This window comes from Lepisosteus platostomus, chromosome 4 (genome assembly GCF_059453375.1).
Source record: "Lepisosteus platostomus isolate fLepPlt1 chromosome 4, fLepPlt1.hap1, whole genome shotgun sequence".
In the NCBI taxonomy this organism is placed as follows: domain Eukaryota; kingdom Metazoa; phylum Chordata; class Actinopteri; order Semionotiformes; family Lepisosteidae; genus Lepisosteus; species Lepisosteus platostomus.
The window spans coordinates 74267910-74290107 of NC_142614.1; the positions used below are offsets into that span (position 1 = coordinate 74267910).

General features: G+C 41.2%; 1 protein-coding gene across 3 annotated transcripts in view; it reads left to right on the plus strand.

Moving 5' to 3' along the window:
• adgrv1 (adhesion G protein-coupled receptor V1) overlaps window positions 1–8242 on the plus strand; it is a 203674-nt gene extending 195432 nt beyond the window's left edge. For all 3 annotated transcript variants that reach the window (XM_088630676.1, XM_088630677.1, XM_088630678.1), the window contains 3 exons: window positions 916–1101; window positions 5439–5616; window positions 7820–8242. In XM_088630676.1, the coding sequence (XP_088486802.1) occupies window positions 916–1101; window positions 5439–5616; window positions 7820–7938 (483 nt within the window). In that variant the 3' untranslated portion in view covers window positions 7939–8242. The remainder of the gene's footprint in view (window positions 1–915; window positions 1102–5438; window positions 5617–7819) is intronic.
• Window positions 8243–22198: the final 13956 nt, after the last annotated feature.

Here is a 22198-nt window from a genome sequence, read left to right on the forward strand (position 1 = left end):
AGGTTTCTGTGACACTTTGAGCACTTCCAACTTGATCTGCCCTCTGCTAGATTGGTGCTCAGAGCTCCCCTCTACTATGACCTTAGCCTTAAAAGAACTACAGGACGCTGCTTGGAAACTAATATTTTGTCATCCTTTTACTTCCTTTGTTCCTTACTTTGCACTTTGTTCCATCACACAACTCCTAACGCTAAGCTTGCACTACTGAACAACAGGAACACAAGAACAGTTACAGACTAAAGGAGGCCATGTGGCCCATCTAGCCTGTTTGGTAGTTAGTAAGTAATTGGTCCAAATTGAGCTAATTAGCAAAAGCTCTCATCCAGCTGTTTCTTGAAAAAAGCCAGGACACTGACTTGTTCTGGCTGCGTAGTTTGCTTCTTAGTTTCTTTTAAATGTACTTCCTCTGGTTCGTGTTTCATGGTTCACTCTGAAGAGGCCCATTGTTTATTTGTGCCATAGTTTTTACATCCTTCCATTGCTTCACTGAGTTTTATCTGATGCTGTGGAAGAATGTGAAATCTGAGATTACGAGTGGTTTAACCTTAATGGTCTTACAGACTGGGTGTGTAATAATCAGTGCGAATAATCAGTAGTTCATTGCACCTGTTGCTGTTTATTTAAATCAACCCTTAATAACATCATACACATTCTGTGCAATATGATACGCTTTGAGAGACCACACTGCGAGGAATAAATACGGAAAAGCTCTTGCTGACATGGTTCTGGTGACTTAATTTCTCAGATAAGCAGCAGATCAGATTTTAAACCCTTGCTTAAGAGCCCAAGTCACCAGCCACAAGAGGAATTTTAAACCAGGAAATGACAGTACAAATTCAGCTGTTTTCTGGACTATTCCCTCCCCGCTTCCCCGTCTCTCCCGTGACTGACTGCCGTGTGCGTTTGGTCTCCCAGGGGTTCTACGTCTTTGCCGTGTATTTCATCATGCACAACCAGCTGTGCTGGCCCGTGAAGGCCAGTTACACCGTGGAGATGAACGGGCACGGCGGCCTCGGCTCCGGGTTCCAGGGCAGCGGCCCTCCAGCCGTGGGCGGGGAGATCAGCAAGTCCACGCAGAACCTCATCAGCGCCATGGAGGAGGTGAGCCCGCCCGCGAGGACTGTCCCGAACGGCACGCGGGGAGCAGCCGTCCGTGGGGCCTTTCCAGGCACCCTGTTGCCAATGAGGCTTGAATTCCGTTGCGTCCCCTCGGTCTCTGTCGGCCGGTCTGCGGAACCTCCCGCGAACGCAAAGGGAAAGGCTGTGTGCAACCCGGTCAATCCTCCTGCTCTCTGTATCTGTGACTCTCTGACTTGTGTTTCGGACCAGGATCAGCTGAGGGCTCCCAAAAGCTTGGCTGTCCCAGATTAGGAACAGGTAAAAGGTTTATCCCCTGCTGGAAGGAGAAGAAAAGAGACACAAAGTTTCAGCTGTGGAGCCTTCTCCAGGTGTGGGAGAGAGAGGGAGAAACCCGCCGTTGGTGAAGCATGGGAGAACAAAAGACAGGGCAGTTGAGGGGAGGCGGGGAGCAGGGGAGAGGGAGAATCAGCACTCAGGGGGAACTGCAAGAGGGGTGCGGAGTCAAAACCTGCAGATGAATAGAGAGGATTAGAAGGAGACGAGTCTGTCATTGAGAAAAGGGGGAAGCTGTGATCCTAGTTCCAGGATAATTTAAGGATTATTTTTTTTAATTGAAGGATTTCAGGATAATTATAATTCAGGATAATGACATGTTTCAGATGTCTTTCTGCAATAGGGGTCTGTGAGGACGCGGACGGAGAGATCAATGTGATCATGGCCGTTAGAGGTCAAATGGGAAACTTTGGGTTTGGAGAGATCCTTGATCCTCACAGCTCTGACATGTTCCCTGAAATGGTCTCCCAGTCTCCTTCCTGTCTCACCGAAGTTCCCGATTAGTTCCAAGATCAGTCCCCAGTGGACAGACATTAGCATCATAAATCCATAAGACCATTTACTCGTATGGAAGTGCATGTAAAACCGAGAACAGGAAGGCACTTTTTTGCCCCAAGGGTTGTGGGAATCCCAAACAAGCTTTCTAGCCACGTTGTTGAAACTGATACAATGGTTTCTTTCAAGAAATGGCAGAATGAGACCCTTTACTGAACATTTTTCAAATATTCTTTTTTGCAAAACTATGGAAAACTCCGCTTTTAGTGGGTTGGTCATTTGCGCCGCTGCCTCACAGCTATGTGATCCTGGGTTTGATTATGAACTGGGACACCTTCTGAGTTTTGCATGTTCCCCCCAAGTCTGTGTGGGCTTTTTCTAGGTGCAATAGTCTTCCATGTCTTTGGTCCAAAGGCATGCTGTCCACGTAGATAGGCGTCTCTAAAATTCACTCGTGTGTGAGGGAATGCATGAGGGTGTGTACAGTGTGAAGTACGGGCATCCGGTCAGAGGTGTGGTCCTGTTTTGCACCCTGTACTTGCTAGGTTGGGTGTGAGTTTACTGCAATCCTCTAATGATAAAGCAGTTACAGAAAAAAATTAAATGGGAGCATTTAGAGTAATAGGTATCCATGCGCAAAATGTTTTAACAGGTAAAAACCTAAACCCCCCACCATCGTTATTTAATATATTTATTTTACTTCACATATCCTGACTGTATAAAACATATTTTTTCACTTGAGCCTTTCAGGCTGTTATCTGTTCAGAGGAGTGGATGTTGTGCACCAGACACAGTGCAAGAGGTCTGATTTTTTGCCTTGGCACAGACCCGGTTCACAGTTAAATCCAGTAATCCTGTTTTATTCATGAGAGCACATCTTAGGATTTTGAACTCAGACCTTTTGATCAGAAGTCTATTAGTGACGAAAAAAACCTTTTCAGCTCCAAACTGAGACGTGACAAATACGCGAGAGCAGCTCTGTGCTTGCTTCACAAATTGAACACTCTGTGCCAGTACCTGCTGAGATATCCAATTAGTTTAAATTTTGACATTGGGCAGCCCAATCACACACCTGCCTTTCTGGAGACTAGGGGATTTGGTCAATTACGAAAAGCTGATATTACACCTTTCAACTTCAGTAGGTGCAATCATGGTGCTTTATAACTGCAAATATAAAATCAGTAACCTATACTCTTCAGTGTTCTTAAACGTACATATTTAGATTTTAAGTGTGCTTTAAAAGTAAAACATTAAAATCCAAAATGACTAAATGTATACATTTAGTAAAACTGAAAAATAAAGTTTCAAGGCAAATTGTATATCTAAATAGCTAATACACCACTTATCATTTGTATGTTCATGTATTTGTGCCAATATATGTACACAAACATATTTATACACCCTCCCCATGTTTTTTACACTTCCTGTCCTTATCACAAACACAAAAATCATAAATTGCGATTTTGTACATTTACAGTACAAAGCCGTTCGATTATGTATATTTTATTATCGTAATTAATAGATATTCAGTGTGAACTATGGCTTTTGACCACAGAGTTTAGTGGTTTAGTATGTTCTGGTCAGCAAGTGCAAACTCAGACAATCATGCAATAAATCAGAACTTAATTTCTTTGTAGCTAAACTGGTTGGAGAGATTTGAAAGAACCCATTAGAATATTTCTGTTGTAATATAACCATAACAGGTTTTTGATATTGAGGTGATACTGTTCCTTGTCTTGTTTTCTCATTAAATGTCTAACGAAGTGTTTATATGCAACATGTAGATCTTCCATGAATTAAATGACGTGTGAAAGAGTGAGTGACAGTGTACTGTGATGAGCATGTGGCTGAGACTATGACATGAGGGACTCTGGCTTTGATTAAGCGGACTCATCCTGCGATGAACGTTTGATCTGGATTACTAGTCTAGCTGTGTGGCATCTGTCTCTCCAGAAGGCCACAACCTCCTTTTAGGAGCGGTTAACGTGAAAAAAATAACTGCAGGTATAATTGTGTTTCGATATAATTGTACATTTACCTGCCCCAGCAGTGCGTCCATTAGCCATGGATTTGTACAATGAAACACCACATGTTTCTCAGTGTGATTCAGAGTTCTTCCTCTTGTGAGGTGACTGGCAACTGTCATAGAAAAAGTGATTTCATTTAGTTGTGTTTCATTCACCTTTAATCATTTGATGCAGATTGAGATTCACAGTTTAGCCATGATCAATTTGTATGTGTCTTTCTCTTTGTGCGTAATGCAGTGATGTCAAATTTATTTTTATTCGAAACCAAAATTCCTAACCAAGAAGACTCAAGATACAAAAACATAAACTGTCCAAAACGCCTATAATCCAGCAACTAGTAGTATGCACTTTGCTCCTTTGAATCTGTCTAAAGAAATGAATTTAATTATAACATTTCAGATGTTCTTTATAATGTAGGCTCTACCCCAAGGACATTCATAGATTAACTGAGGGGCTAATCAGAAAACGGCATTTCTTGAACTTTCATTCTGCTAAATCAGCCACGGGAATCAACTGCAAGAAAATAATTTTAGAGAGAAATTACTTGCCAAGTGTCCAAACTCAAGGAGGAGAAAAAGGCCATCTGTTGGTACCACCCGCATGTGGGTATGAACAATTAGTACAGAGATTTATGACCAAAAGTCTGGCCTGAGTTCTCCACAAAGACTAGGGAAACTACACAAAAGTTCAAGAGTATTCCGACCACAAGGAACCCATCAGCCTCCAGCTGAAAGAGAAGAGCGACAAACAGGAAGGTTCTGGAAGAAAAACTCCGCCAGGCACGTGTTGTATCCCATGTGAATATTGTGCATGTCAGTTTTGAAAGGGAAACTACTTAAGCTCCTTAAAAAAAGGCCTTCAACCCTTGTGTGTTCCCTCTGCTAAACACAACTACTGTAACCCCGGACACTGTCCACAGCAAACGCTACAAAATGTACTGACAACCCACAGAAGCATGAAAAACGTATGCGCAGGCTGACAAGGGGAATCCAGGAAAGAAACGAAAAGCTGCAGTGTCATCAAAAAGCTGAAGAAAACAGAAAAGCAGATGGCCAGACAGGAAGGTGAAGAATGGATAATCATCGGGTTAAGAAAATACTGGACTGCACCCCAAGAACTTTAACTCCTAAGCAAAGAACAATGTTCTCTGAAGCATCCTGGTGTTGCTGTCGCTAAGCATTTAAGGGTTTTTTAAGAAATGTCTGTGTTTTTGTTTTCTTCCTTAAAGTTGAACATTTCAATACAGGGCTGCTCTCTGGCCAGGCTAGTTGATTTATCCCCTTCACTCTTGGTAACTAGTCCATCATCCATTGTCCTGTTTGCCACAGTTCTCCTGGCAAGACAGCTCAGTTTAAGGGTCAGCATGGTCCCTGAGTGCTCCTTCAGTACGGTGCCGACAAGCACAGGGCTGTGAAGTGCTGAATGTACTGTCGTGGTTGGCGGACCCAGTCTTCACGGGCGAGGCGATGGCAGTGCGATAAAGTCCGTCGTTTGTGTGTCCAGGTGCCAGCGGACTGGGAGCGAACCTCACTGAGGCCTAGCAGCCAGGCCAGCAGCGCGTTCAAGCCGGGTCCACAGAACGGGAACGCCTACAGTCCACAGGGGGGCTTCACCAACACCTCGCTGGTGGCCGATGAGGAATCGCAAGAATTCGATGACCTAATATTTGCCTTAAAGACCGGTAAGTGAGGGGCATGTTTCTGATCAATCCCTGTGAAAGTTCTCCAGGAGTATCCATCTACAGCATCCACACATCCCCAGCCTGAGCTCCAATCCTAAGGAGGATTATAACTCTTACCTATTAAAATTGCAAGTCTAAGCATATCCATATCCTTTAAGCTTCATCCAAAACCGTTAAAAAACCTTTATTCCATAGGATCTGTAGAAACCACAGAAAATCATTATTTTCCAGTATTTTCCATTATTCTCTAGTTATTCCTAGAGAATCTAAGGACAAGCGAATCCCTACATTAATAATAATAATTCCTCACACTTCTATAGCGCTTTGTTGGACACTCCACTCAAAGCGCTTTACAGGTAATGGGGACTCCCCTCCACCACCACCAGTGTGCAGTCCCATCTGGATGATGCGACAGCAGCCATAGTGCGCCAGAACGCTCACTACACATCAGCTATTAGTAGGGAGGAGAGCAGAGTGATGAAGCCAGTTCAGAGATGGGGATTTTTAGGAGGCCATGACTGGTAAAGGCCAATGAGCAACACCCCTACTCTTTTTTGGAGATTTTTAATGACCACAGAGAGTCTGGATCTCGTTAGGACATTAGTTATGTGGTGCTGTGGAGCCTTTATTACTCTCATGGTGTGCTGCATGGTGCTGAGAAATGTCTTTGAATAAAGACAAGATATGAAAAAACATAAATACAGACCATGGGATCTCTAGAATTCAGACACAGCTTTAAGAGATTTTAATTAATTTATATACAGAACACCTATATGTTGCCCCTCAAACCAGATTGTTTCTAACAGCATTATCTTCAGTTTACCTTAACCCATTGCTTCCCAAAATTCATATAGCAGGATTAAAAGCTCATGACTTGACGCGCTGTTTCTAAGTGGGCAAAATAAATAAGGAGTCAATTCTTATCTCTATAGCTGTATATAGTTATTGTACACTGGATTTCTGCTGCACTATCAGTATGTGGAGTTTTGATGATAAGTGTGGAAACACCACTGGAAGCATTGAACCAATTGCTTTGACTTCATTGTTGTGCTCTGCAGAAACACTAGCAGTTGATTCACTAACGTACTCAGTGCTGGGGCTGAGGGGTTAAGCGTGGTAGAATCCAATCATCAGTTTTATTCAAGAGCTGCTCATCTGGCAGCTGTAAGCACATTCTGCTGTGTAAGCAGTCTTTCCCCCCAGGTGTTGCAAACACAGTTTCTCTATATGGCTAGTTATTGTTATATCGAACTGCAACCCCAACTTTAACCACAGCCCAACAACAAGTGGCATTCTAAGCACTGACACTGCACTAGTAGTTAACTCAAGGTCTGCTGCCATATATAAATACTACAAAAGACAGCAGACAAAATACTGTTCTGGTTATAGTATCATGAATGATTCTAGAAACATACACTGTAGGCCCTTTGCACCGCTATCTGCATGCTAACCCACACAGTAGCAGACAGGCACAGGTTCAGTCTATAATTATCTATCGGCTTGGCACACTCCCACCAATCTTTGATTTTCACTAATCCAACCCGGGAACTTACATTCATGATTCTAAAGCACAATCCTGTTTATTAATCCAGTGTAATGCATATCCAAAGCCCAAACGTGAGGTTAACCTTCTTCTCAGTACCTTTAATGCTGTCGGAAAGTGAATACTTCACGCTGTCAGATTAGCGGAGGGCAGGAGAGTGTCTTGGAATTGGCTATGCCCACACGTGCGTGCACGCACATCTTTGTCCTGGTCTGGCCCCCCATTAGATTCAGAATTAATGATCACTTGCATAGATCTCCACCGCCAGCTTAAACAGACTGTCAGCCGTGATGCCAGCCCTGGCACGAGAGCAGAGCCGGGTTGTGCCCTTGCAAAAGAGTGGGTTTTGACTACCTTCCAGGTGTGTGTTCATGTATGATGGTATCGGGGGAAATACAGAGAGTCAGACCCTGGTCCTGGGAGAGAGCAAGTCCCTGCAAATGCACAGAAGCAAAGCACCCTATTTTTATAGGAATGAATGCCGAGCTAATACAGTTAAATTAAATATGTAAAAGTCTTGTTCTGCACCGCCATTGAAATCCAGCAGCCTGCAACAAAGGCTGTGGCAGTGTTTTTAATGAGGCTTTAAGTGGTCGAGGAGATGGCACTGACGATTGCAGAGCCGGCGGCTCACAGACGGACTCGGTGTGTTGGTTGCAGGTTCCGGCCTCAACGCCAGTGACAACGAGTCGTGTCACGGGAGTCAGGATGGCGGCAGTGTGGCAAACTCCCAGATCGTAGAGCTGAGAAGGATCCCCATTGCCGACACGCATCTTTAACCCTCTTCTGATGGAAAACACAAATCAGTATTTTTATACTTGTACCGCTTCTGCACTAAACCATTGTTATCAGATAGTTCGCTATTAATTTTGTTTTCATTAGAAGTTTGATACCACATTGGTGACTTTTGTAACTAAATTAAATTGTGACAGTCCTTGAGGAAGACCGTTTTGAAAATGACTTACTTTAACTGGATGTAAATATTGTGTAGTATTTCTAGATCTTAGGCAAGTTTTCTTTAATACCACTGTTAAGTTTGTGTAACATTGTTAATAAATAATACATGAACTGTTTTGCATAGAACGTTTTCATTTGACTTCATTCTGCAGTCAGTACTTTGGAGGATTAAAGCAAAAGTTCAATCCTGCTTAATATGATACTACAGATTTCAGCGATAATCACAGCAGAGTATCATATCAAAATGCAGTGTGGTTTAGAAAAATTCCAATAGGGTTTTAAAGACTTCATTTTAATTTGTAATGATATTTTAGTTCAGTATATTTGTTGGTTGCTATTGTATTTTTAATCAACTTATTGAAATTAATCAGAGTATTCAGGAACAGAAAAGTACTCAACAGTTATCATCTGGGAAAATACTGTATCTTTGTGTAGTAATAATAATAATAATAATAATAATAATAAAAATAATAATAATAATAATAATAGTTATTATTATTATTATTATTATTATTATTATTATTATTATTATTGCTTATATAGCGCTTTTCTGGACACTCCACTCAAAGCGCTTTACAGGTAATGGGGATCCCCTCCACCACCACCAGTAATAATGCTCAAGGTAAGTTTTCTAGGTCTTAACCATTTACTTAAACCATTTGATGTTAATTTAATTCACCTTGTTTTTAATTTTAAACTTGTAGTTTTATTTGCACGTGCACTACTGTGGTTAAATTGATCCTAGCAGTTTGCTTCACAGGCTGTTAAAAGAAATTACAAAATACATAATACAGTTAACACAACATCAACAAATAAAAAATATACATTTACAAACAAGTCAGAAGCTTTAAAGAATCCTCACAGCCACAGGGATGGCTTTAGGCCAGTGAAGGTTAGCAGTACACCTTGACTACTGACACAGTGAATAAAACAGAAAAGGGAAGAAGCCTTCTTCACAACAGGCACTCCAACAGAGGTGAATGGTGACAGTTGGGGTTTTCTTCTGGTAGGAACAGAGAGCTGAAACACATTTCAGACAAAGTTTATTTGTTCTCTTACAGAACAGCCCTCACCTTACTGAGTTGACTATACAGTACAGTATATCAGCACCCAGCCTCAGTATTTCTCAGTCCCCAGTCCCCAGGAATTGAACCACAGTTTTCCCGTTTTAAAAAAAATCCTAGCATCTTTCTGAATCTTTGATGTGCAGTAGTACTCTCCATCTCAACGCAGCTGATGGCGAACTGCGATTTTCTTGTGGTTTGTTTCACAGAACATCGCTCTGTGCTACGAGCAGTTTGGTTCTGAGAGAGAAAACAGCTGTGTGACATTCTCCCACATGAAGTGAAACACTAGGGTCAGTTTATGAGTCAGCACACAGTTTAGCGTGAGGACTCAACCAGGACCAAGGTTAGCGATGGGCTGAATGATATATCTAGAATGGGTAATGTAACTAGGGTTAGCTTTAGAATTAGAAATGGGATGGGGTCTATAAGCAGAGCACAGATTGACGTGACAGTAACAGGTCAGGTTACGGGTTGAATTAAGAATAGATTTTGTTTTGTTTTTTTCAGAACAGGGAAAAAAAAGAGCTTAAGGATCCCATAACAGATTTTCAGAAGGCTGCATTCAGCGCTTGGGATTTTGATTTTTTTAACATTTTAACTGCCCATTGGATCAATAAAAACTAAACTTCTTCTTTTATTTTTCACTCAAGAGTAATGACATCATGACAGGCATTCTTTCAAATGAGTATCACCAAGAAATGACTCGCCCCCTGGTCTGTGGCTCATGGACACTGGGTTTGGAGACCCCAGGATTAAGAGATCAATGGTCAAAGCCTTCTCTCTAACAGGACGGGAACGATCCCAAGGTTTTTCCATGGCGATTCATGAAGAAAACGCTGTTCCCACTGATAAGAGCTCCGCTCTGTTTTTGAAAAGTTTCTAAAAGCAGGCTCATATTTGTATAAACTCTGTTTGGGATATCTGGTTTAACATTGTTTCTACATAAAGAGAAGCAATGGTGACAATCTAAGGGCTGACCCACCAAGGAACATTGACAGCAATAGCTTTCTGCATGAATGGAGGTCTATCGAGACTTTGAGATACAGGTTAAAATAAGTAAAACCTGCTGTAAAAAATGAAGCTTCCCCTTTAAATCTTCTCAGGTCATCTCATCTGAAAAACACTGTTTCAGCATGTGGGAGTTTCACTTTTTAGATGGTATTCTATTGACTTACATGGAGAATAAAATGATTGTGAGGAAGGTGGTGAAATGGTGCTTTGTGGTTTTAAAAACCTATTTCCCTTTAACTCATAAAAGCTGTAAAGAGCAGAGGGATTTGGATATTAAGGGAAAACAGTGGATGTCTGAAATGTGCTCCCAGATATTTATTTGCAACAAGGTGGGTAAACAAGAACTTTATCACCAGTAAGGTGAGACAAAGAATGAGAGACAGACAGGATATTGCTGTTTTTCAGTTACAGCTCAGTCTGTGACCCTTCTTTCTTCAGTTTCCTTTACACCAGTGATAACAGTTGGGCACAAGTGCAGTGTTCATGGAAACAATATTGCTTTTTTTTTTTTTGCAAATCTGCACTGGCTAACTAAAGCAAAAGGTCTTGGAAAAGCGCAGTTTTCAGGAATGTTGGTGTTATAGGTGTCATGTGCTGACCAGATGGTCAGATTGAGCCCTGTTCAGCAAACAGAAACCAATTACCTTAACCAGCAACAGGGTGTACGCCACAGCAGCCCAATCCTGGCCAAAGCCCATGCTGTGTCCATATGTTTGGGCAGTGAATTAGGCTTAATAGGACTCAGTAATTTAAAAGTATTGTCTGCTGCCAGAATGTGATCTCCATGGGGTAAGGTCTCATTATTAACTTCCCTGGAAAACAATCGTGTTGTGAACATCTTCCAAGTGCGCTGCGCAAATTCCCCCAAAAACATCTGATGTCAGACTAGAGTCTCAGCTAAACCAAGTAATTCTCATGACAAGCAGAAAAACTATATTATGTGGAGAGAGCAAATCCTCATAATGATACCTATTGCATTTGCAATGATATATTTGTCATTTTCATTTTCTGGACATTTTGGAGAGTGCAGAACAGGTGCAGAAGAACTTATAAGGAATTAAAAGGCTTGGGCTCAGGCCTCATCGTCCTTCAGCCTATGACTTGCTGTGGTATTGTGTATTAAGGAGCCTTCCCATATTTCACCCTATTACTCCCGTGTAAGAGTGTTTTTTTTTAAAGAGTGCTTCCATTCCTAATTAAACATTTCACATGAGGGCTCACAGTATATAATAAGAATCAGCTGTACTTTGTAATTTTAATTTGACATTAATAGTTTCATAAACTAAAAATTAAGAATGTAATTTGTTGTTGAGTATGTCGCTGGGGCCCTGTCCTTCATCCTTTCGGTATTCATGTGGGGCAATTCTGTTTTTAAAGTTTTTCTTCATTGCTGGCATGTTCTCAGAGAGAGAGAGATTCTGCCACGAATCTGCCGTCTGTAAAGAATGGGACGTGTGAGTAATACCAAGCTGGATGATCACAATTTAAATGACAGGGGAAGGATTTGCGTAAGTGTTAGGAAATGTCAGGCTGCCTGCGTCAGTTGGAGAGTAAGCTGCCACTCTTCTCATTTTGTGGCACCAAAGGTCAGGATTAGTTGCAATTTTTGCTTCTGCTCTGGTATACAAAACAGGCGCAATGTTGCACAAGTTTTTCCCTTATGCTGAGTGACACACTTTATGACAAGGCACAAATACAGGGAAAACAGCTGCATGTCTGTTCGTTTGCAGTGGAATTCATGAGCCGCATTGTTGTTCAACATTTTCAAAATTTGTTGCAAGTACAATATCAGACTGGGAGGAGCTTGTTTCTCAACTCCATAGACAGAGATGCTTCAGTATTTAAGGGATATTTTCCTGTGCAGTTTATGCACTTATAAATTTTTCCTTTGGTCTATAGACCCTTTCTACAAAAGAGATATTAATTTAAGATGTAAAACACTTGAAGGAAGTATAATTGAAAATGTAAATTCTCTTCCACTTAATCTGAGTTGGGTCAGACAACATGGGTTTAACTATGGACTTTAAACAGCCATGATCTATTTTACCAGCCTCTCTGGTTGTCCAGCAGGGAACACAATATAATTAGTGTGCAGCTTCTAAATGCCATGTTTTTGTGAGCAAAAAAACAGAAGAAGAAAGAAGACCCAGAGCAAAACAAGGACCCAGGGACACAAGTGAAAATGAATACATGTGCACTGAGGACTGGCCACAAGATGCACTTTATTATATAAAGGCTTCTGGATGGGAACAAGCTACCCAGCTCTGTTATCGAGGCAGATACCCTTCAAGAGATGCAAGCTGGATTATCAATACGTTACTTCAGCAACTAGACAAGTAAAAGATGGACCTGCTGGAATAGCCACCCCTTGCAGCGATTCCCCTGATCAATTGCTCTTCTTAGTCTGGCCACTATAAACCTCCGTGACACCAGAAGGAGGCTCGACAGCCAAAACGCCGTGTTTTTTTTTCCCTGTCTGCTGTTCAGTGTGGAATTAACCTCTAGGTGTTCGTCTGCATTGGGAATGCTGAAGGCGATCAGTAGCTACTGGCTTCACGTGGGTTCTTGCAGATCACGCAGGCCTGCACTCTGCAGCCTCTGGGTGCCTTCCAGAGAGGAGAAAACCACAGGAGGCCAGCTGTCATCGAGTACTTAGCCGTGAGTTATTATGGCTCTGCAACTTATAAATAGATTGGTGAACTGTTGTATTTTGATAAGCCATATGGAATCCTAGATATGTACCATATTCATTTGGGCAGGAACCAAAACAATATAATTGTTTCTTTTGCCTCCATTGCAGATTGTACTTTATGTTTTCTTGGCCTCTGCCACCCTACCAAACAGCTCCACCTCAACTGAAAGCTTTACATGTGATTCACAAAACCCATACCCCCCTCATGGCTGCTAAGAGAATCTCTAGTCTTAGTGGAGAAGAAACAACATTTTCAAAATGATACCAAAACATTCCTACCTTCCTCTTAAAGCAGGCCTATTCTGATGTATTTCACAGTGCCAAAGTTTCAGTTTTAATACTTTACATCTGAATTTTAAGCATTTCTATAATTCCTGTCCGACTACTATAATCTCTTCTGATCATCACTTCTAAACGCATATGCACAAAGAAGAAAGATGATTATTATTATTATTATTATTATTATTATTATTATTACACCCCACCTGGGTGACACTCAGCAGCAACTGTGCTCTGGGAGCCTGACTAAACAGCAGATCAAGTAGAGAAGTGAGAAAGTTTACACCATTTATATTTCAGAAGGAGCCTTAGATCGGCGTAGAAGCCCTGAGTGGAATTTAGCCAGGACAGCGAGTTAACACCCTTACACCACTCACCAACACTGCTATGGGACCTTTAGTGACCGAGCAGTCGGGACCTTGATCGAATCTTTCATCTGAAGGACAGCACCTCCTACAACACAGTGCCCCCAGTCGTCACACTAGAGCAGTGGGGTGACATGTCAAGCCCACACCAGGGAGAAGCGCCCCCTACTGGAACACCAGCACTACTTACAGCAGCATCTGGGTGTCCCTGGAAGTCTCCCACCCTGCTGCTTGACCAACCCCGCTGAGCTTCTTGAGATCAGCCAGCCTTGGCTACCAGGTGGTAAAGCTACTGTCAACTGGAGGACAAAACTACTTTGAGGTCTTATGAATTTAAGGCTCAGAGCCAAATACTGTAACCCCCCCTTGTTGAACTTAACAATTCAAATTCTACTGCTCTCTCTCACTCAATTTTGTCATTTAACGTAATGTTTGGACGGGTCTGTTTATGCGCAGACATTCTTCTGGAAGGCGGAGAGGCAGGTGCCAGGTGCTGAGGGACCGAGTGACTCTACGTCTGCGAGACAGTGCGGATGTTCACCTGGCAAACCCTGGCTCACTGTACTAACCCCCAGGGCATTACGGAGCAGGAATAAGAACTTCTTCCCCGTTTATGGGCAGCCAGATAAGAAGGCCTGGGAGACTTCTGGCCAGTGCTGTGTATGTACTCTGCAAGTGATCTTCCTGTCAGACGCACTGACTTCCTGTCAGATTTTGTATCGACTTCACCTATAAGGCTCTGCATGGCCTGGCACCTCAGTACCTGTCTGAGCTGCTATCATCCTACTCCCGACCTCGCAACCTTCGCTCTTCTAACTCTGGTCTCCTGTCTGTCCTTCAAGCCCATCTACACTCTAGGGGTGACAGGGCCTTCTCCTGTTCTGCCCCCAAGCTCAGGAACTCTCTCCCCAAGGGTGTCAGAGAGTCACCTTCTCTAACCTCCTTCAAATCTAGACTCAAATTCCTCTTCTTCAGAAGAGCCTTTACTTCACTGGTTCCATTATTTACCCCTCTGCTCCTACTGTATTCAGTACCTCCATCTACTGTCTCCTCTCGTTGTGTGTTTTCTTTGTGTATATCTTGTGAATTGTTTTGGGTTTGTTGTCATTCTGTAAAGTGCTTTGAGAAGCTATTATTATTATCAACATCATCATCATCATTATGAAATTCACCTCACAGGTTTGAAGCTCCGTCCTGCAATTTCTTTGAGTTTTTTTTAAGTCCCAGCCCAACTCTATCCCCGGGACCTTCGCTCTCAAGCAGTCAGATCCACAAAAGTTAAATCCATGAATGATGAATCCTTGCTATAATGAAACCAAGTTGGTCGAATTAAGGAGCCTTAATTCAGAGTTGATACAAATTCGCAAATAGCTTGTTGCAGAACTTGGCTTAAAAATAGCATAAGCAACACCAGTGAACTTTAATGAATGTAAGACAGTTAAACCCACTTAATGCAATGAAACTGTACACATGCACGAGGTAATACAGGCGGAAGCAAGGATGTGACTTTCAAACAGCAGATAGGTGGTACTGAACTAGAAGATGCAATATATAAGAAAGGTCTAGGAGGTCTCATCACTTTCCTTGACTAGACAGTGAGCTGAAGCGAAGAGAGAAGAGGCCAAGGAAGGCTTGAATATATTTCACGGGTGCAGAATTTAAATCCAGGGAGGTCATATTTCAATTATAAAATGTATCGGTTGGACTTCACTGTATTGGTTCAGTTTCGGTCACTGTGCTGCAAGAAATATTTCGCTGCTCTGGAGGCAGTATAAAGGAGAGCAATGTATTCCTGACCGGAGAGGGCTGTAAGACTAACGGGAGAGTCAGGGAACTGAATCTCTTTAGCCTGAAAGAGTGGAGGTTACAGTGCATGGAAATACTAGGTATTGAGAATCTTGACAGCAACAGTAAACCCGTACTGTAAAAGGTTATGGAGCACAGTGAAAAACACCCTTTGGCAATGGAGCAACATCAGGAAGTCTCAAAGCAGAGCAGACAACGCATCATTAAAAAATAAATACAAAGAGTGGTAACTGGGAAGAAAAGATGGAAAACAAAATAAATGGGATACTCGCCATCCTTTTGGACATGCAAAGGCCCAAATCACGCAGTGTCATTAATATAAAACAGCTGACTGACCCAGTTTCATAACCTTTTGGCACTTCTCGCTAGTCGTCAAAGGTTACAGGAATCAAATCCAGATGACTCATAGCTCAGATGGCATGTTTTGGACACACAGTCTGCAGCAGCAGTCTTGGACAGTCATGAAACCCAAGCCAGTCTCGGATGTCTGAATATAGCAAACGTCATTGGGATATATTATGTGCAAACGCCTGTCCAGCTAATTTTGCCCCTCGTTACAGGAATGGTACCAGCTTGTAAGAAAACATTTGTTTCTCCGAATACCGGCAGAAGAAGCAGACAGCCAAAGCCACAGGAGGGAAATTCAAAGAAAGATTCAGATACACATAAGCGGACTCTGTATGTATTTGCAAGCCATGCAAAAACCTTTTGAGAGCTGTGCGATGTTCACCTCCGTTTTTCCCCTGAGCTCAGCCACGGAGAAAATTCTATCAGGGCACAGGGGTAATACTGCAAAGTGCTAATGACAAGTAAGAGTCTGACAAAACATCCCAGCCCTCTCTGCTATCTCTGCTATGGAGTACACAGCTATAGAGCTGTTCCTACTGGGCTGTAGCACCTAATCCAGTCCAAGCCAGTTTTGTTTATCATTTGGTCCATTTAGACTTAACGCAGACAAAATCTGAGATGGGATGACTATAATTAGCCTGAAGGACTCACATCCTCGACACCTGAGGATGCTTCAATGCGACCATTTATTAGAGCACTGGAAATAACAGTTAACGAATGAGGCATTAATGTTCACTTAAAAAAAGTCAGAGGAATGCCTGGCAATTACAATCAAGTCTCACTAGCAACTGTGCGTCATACATTGACATAGCAGGAAAGACATGTACAGAAAAACAGTTGTTCTTATTAGAGATGGTCTAAGTCACAATATGCTGTGTTATTCTCTATATTGGAAGGGACGTTTCAGTTCAACAATCGTTGCAATATAAGCCTTCTTCATTAAAAACAACAGTGCCGGAACGTGTTCTCATACTAATTACAGGAATTACATCATTAAAAAGATATCGATGAGGTGATTTAAAATATAAGATTTTAGTCTGGACATTAGGAATGTTTTTCAAAAGTAAGTTGAAAAATATAAGCATTGGGACTTTGAAGTGAAATTAGTAATTTTTGCCATGCATTAATGAAATTTGTATTTCACATACAAAAATACCCAGATACTATATATATATACAGATATAGAGTACAGACAGGTTAATATAAGGTAAAAGTATAACCTCCAGCTTTTGTTTCTGGATAATGGTTAGCAAAAATGTTTAGCCATGTCAGAACAATGTTATTCACTGTGCTCAATCCCACCAGTTCAGGTGAGCGTAGGTAGTGGGAGAAATAACTGACAGGTGTTTGTTAATGCAACATGGAACACCTTTACAGTAACTGCAACAACACAAAAAGACCTGTGAATGTATATCCCTGCATCCAGCCTTTAGAGTCGACTTTTTGGGTCTGCCTCTTACGTTAGGAGGCATAAACCAAGATCAAGAAGCCTGAAGATGAAGAAGACTCACACCTGAAGAAGGATCCATGGCTGAAACGTTGTGTTTTCTTTCTTTTTTTTTTTCAGCATGGAATAAACCTCTTGTTCCTAAATCAAGATGAAGACTAGAGAGCTGTCTAAGATGGAAAAGCAAGCAATTGTGAAGATGAGATGAAAGAAAATTCCAATCAGAACAAAGGCAGAGAGGCTGAGCACCGCAAAACCAGGTTGTCCAAGGAACGTGACAGCCGTTGATGACAAACAAAATATTAGAGCCACGAAGAAAAACTCAACCTAATTGAAAAAATAACAACCTTATTGATTGCAGACAAATTCCAGAGAGCAGGAGTGAAAGTATCTCAATTGACTGTGTGAATTGGGCTCCACTGCAAGACACAAAGCTTGGGTTAACAACAAGAGCAGAAGGGCCAGAGCAGAATTTGAGGGGAAGTACAAAGATGATCTGGAACAAAGTTCTATGGACACGGTAGATAAAGATAAAACTTTATCAAAATGACAGAAAGGCAAAAGGGTGAAGAAACAGAGGCCCTGCAGATGATCCTAAGCACACCGCCTCATTTGTGAAGCACAGCGGGGGAGGTGTCATACACACATACTCAAACCAAAATGTAGTCGCCTCATGACGTCCACAAGACAAACACAACTGTTGAATCTTCGAGCTGACATTGAGACACCTGACCTTCACAACCTCAAAATTTGTTAAAAAAGGAAAAAAAAGCTGGTGCTTATTCAGACTAAACCATACAGATCTACACCTTTGGTCAGACAAGTCCAACACCTATATGTGTGTGAGCAAGCCAAGTGCACAAAATGCCAAAGTGACATGTTCTATTAGCATATAGACAGTCAATGGCTGTCTCTCACGCAGCAGAGTGAGCTACAGTATGTACACATAGCATTTCAAGACATCTGTGAAAAGCTACTGTTTCTTACAGGGACACATTCTTCTTTTCCTAACACATCTAGGCTCTATGTATCGCAAGAGGACAATCATCAGGTGTAAATTAAACAGTGAGAGACACCACATGACTTTATAGACAACTAAGAATAAACGAAGATTATATATTTGATCTTGCTGCTAAAAACAGGCTTGCATTGGACTTAAAAATACTTGTAAGTACAAAAATGGAAAGTTAAAAACGTAAAAACAATCAGTGGTGGAATTCACAAACCATTTTACTTCCTAAATCTATTGGGGATCATTTTCCTTAAAAGATGAATGTACAGTATTAAGTCAGTTTGAGACTACAAATGCGCTATTTTACTGCAAAACAGGTGAAGCGAACTCAGGACAACTTGGCAGTACCGATCTCTGTTTATTCACAGCTTTGTACCACTACTTTGTAACCGGCAATGTAGGTTGTGAGTTTAATATGTAGTTCAGCAATGACGTCCTGCGCGTCCGTGAGAAAATGTGCAACTTCCTCATTGAAAGCTTCTCTCTATACGTGGAGTGCAGAGATGAATTGCCTGTTATTTACATTAACCTCTGAAGCAAACATTTCCGCATGAACAGATCCCGGACTTTGCAAAACCTTGCGTGTTCTCTCAGTACCATTAGGACCACTTCTTCAAGCGTATTGGCACTCCACTGCTAATAGGCTATTTCTGTTTGTATTTACGATCTGTTAGTCGCAAAGCAAAACGGCTTCTTCCAAGGATCTCATCCAGACGATTCTCGAAAGTAGCAAAAGCACCAGCTCCAGCCACATAGCTGGACAGTGTTGTACACACCCCCAATCCTTTGACCAAAGAATGGCCTCGTGTTCTCTTTGAACGTACTGCCACGTCTGTCTTTTAGTTTGAGGTCCAACCTGCTGTTTTTATGACCCAAGATTTCTGTGCCTTCAATCTCTTGCACCAGGACATTCTTTCAAGCTTTTTCTATGGATCGGTTGGAAAGAAGCAGTGTGTTGTTTTTTTGAGGTGGTTACCAAAACTGATGAGGTCTTGCTATTATAGTGTACAGTGTATTATACAGTTTTAGCACAAAAAGAAAAAGAAACGATAGCTGATAGAAACGTGCGTACTGACACGAGGTCGATGTGGGGGAAATGTGCGTAGTGCCCTCATGAGAGTCATGAGACAGTATGTCAACTTTTACAGTATGTCAAATACATTCTTACAAATACTGCACATGGGGATATTATAATGTGCCAGCTGTTCCACTCCTATCAGACAGCTATGCTCTAATCACATGCTCAAGTCTTTCATTTTACTTGTTGCAGTGAAGAATTGCCATTAATTAATTGCGTGTTCTGCACAGGAATAAATCCCATGTTCTATCTGTGTTAGATGTAATTGTACTGCACCTGGTAGGTGTCCAGAGTAGAATATCAAAAACGTACCAAGTGAAACTAACAAATAACTCTGGATGTTTACACAACCTTATACTTATTATGTTCCTGATGTGCAAAGTTGATTTTTCATGCACGTGAGGCAACAACAATAGTGCCAAGAGTACTTAATTCCTGAAAGTGTTTTATTTAAATTTGCATTGCAAATGAGCACACCGAGACTGAGGTCACTTCACTGACCTGGAGTTCTTACCCAGAAGGATGACTCGTTCGCTCAATGACCTTTCACATGCTAACATGGCTACATAAGCAGCATTATTTGTTTTTAAGTTAAATTGGAGAATACCATTGTTTCCGGCGATTTTTTTATTTTTTTGTGGAATCATTTTAAATAATATACAACACAAATATGTTTTTGACCAATTAAATGTCAAATTTAAACATAAAATAAAGATATGCATTTTAATATATTTATATATTTTATACACAGTATAAATTCAAATGTATTATAATTCCAATAATTAGCAAAAAAATTATGGTTTTATATACAGTATGAATTGATCATTCATACTGTACGTATTGTATGCACTCATTCAAAAAAGTCTTTCCATGGCAGAAAATAATATTTGTCAATCAATGGTTTACAAGGGCTCGATATCTTGAAAATGCTGGTTCTGTTTCGCTGCATAAGGCTGCTGTTGACATATCATGACAAAAATGTATGTACATGAGCTGGATCCAAATTATTTTTACTCATTTAAGCAGGCCACTCATTGAAAAGTTGGGACTGATCAATATCAGACCTCTTCTGTTTGTTAAGACAGCCTGACATGAAGTGCTCTCCTACTGAATACAATATGAATTAAAGTTTCGGATTGTTAGTTTGAGGCCTAAGGAATAGGGCCCACTGTAGCCAGATTTAAATTAAAACCAGAAAAGAGCGATCCCATCACGTTAATTGGATTAGGCCATTCTGAAAGTTCAAATTGGAAAAATGAAGGTGTCCTTATGTGCCTCTCACTATTTATGAGTTCTTCACCTATTATACTCTGTCAGTGCTTCCTCTAGGATTGGACTTTAAAGTAGAATATTAATCAGAAATGTATATTATTTCCAGATTAAGAATGGTGGGAATTCGTTTTTATTTATACATTGTTCCCTTTGAAGCTTGCTTTCAAATAATTAATAGCTAATGTTACAAGCTTAAATCCTGATCCAAGTAAACCATCATTTATTTATGGACTTTCCAGCGGATTTAATTTTGGCATCGCTGTCTCTAAAGGGCATTTTGAAATGTTCTTTGATCATCATAAGCATTAAGCCTAAATCAAAGCCGTTCCAAAAGCATCCACAAATATATACAGTTTATAGACCTGTATGAAAATACATACAGTACCATGCCTAAAGAAAGTTTACACACCCTTTTCAAAGTAACACAGCCTGAAATCGAGACACACTAAATCAGAATATATTTGACCTTTATTAACACATCGTTACACACAACCTCCAAGTGAAAAATAGAATTCAATTCAATTCAGTTTATTTTTATATAGCGCCTTTCACAACAAGGCTGCCCCAAGGCGCTTAATAAAGCAAGTGACCATACATGTTGTGAATACAGAACAGAAAAGACCAGAAGACAACGGAGGAGAGGAATCAACAACTCCTTAGTAAAGAGAACAAAAACCTCTTAGGGTCCAAGGTCAACTGGCTGCCCTACCCCTTTGGGCATGCTAAAATACAATTAAAAATGGAATAAATGAATGAGGGTATTAATCCATCCACCATGTCTTCTGTATGTCAGTACTCCATGCAGATCTCTGTAGACGAGCAAAATCCTCCTAAACGAAAAGCTACAGTATATCCACGATGTCCCTCTTGGATTCATGGCAGTGATGCATCATACAACTCACATCCGGACATGTGGGGAGGAGAATAGGATAGTCTGGTCAGAACAGATGTATCTACCTGGTGGGCCAACACAGAGACACACAGTGGCATGTACAGCAGCACCAGCAGCCATGGTTGCAGCAGGCTCTGATGTAAGGTGTGAGTAGGCTAAGGTGAAGTAATAGGTCTTCAGTCTGGATTTGAATACTGAGATTGACTCGGCATCCCGAACATGGGGTGATAGACTGTTCCATAAGCTAAAAATAACAGCTCAAACATTCTGAAAAGTAATTACAAATGAAAACCGAGGCCACCTGGGCTGTTAGGCCACAAAACGTTTTACCTTGAAAAGGGTGTGTAGACTTTCCATTGGCAAATTGTATTTATTGAGACAGAACAAATGAAGGCTCTTCTTAATGGCTCCCTGTTTTTAAAAAAATCTGTTCAATGGTTTTTTTTAATTGTGAATAATAACTACATATTTTAAATCCACCTCCAATGTTAGCTGCGGAGGTCATAAGCTGAACATTTCACAATTCATTGATTTATCAGGCATCTTGTCCCTCACTTGGTCACCTGATGCTTCGCTGATTTGAACTCGCTTGAGAACACAGTGCTGACTGTATTAACCTAAGCCACTGAAATGACATTTTCAGCAATATAAACGGATGAGTAAGGTCCACGACAATGCTAAACAAACAAGAGCCAGAAAAATCTGAGCCCATCTAAACAAGTCATTATTTATAAAGCTGCCGTCGAAGGATTTACATACTGTTCCAGTAACAAATCGAGGAGTGTTTGTGCCAGTAAGTAGGAGATTTTGGGA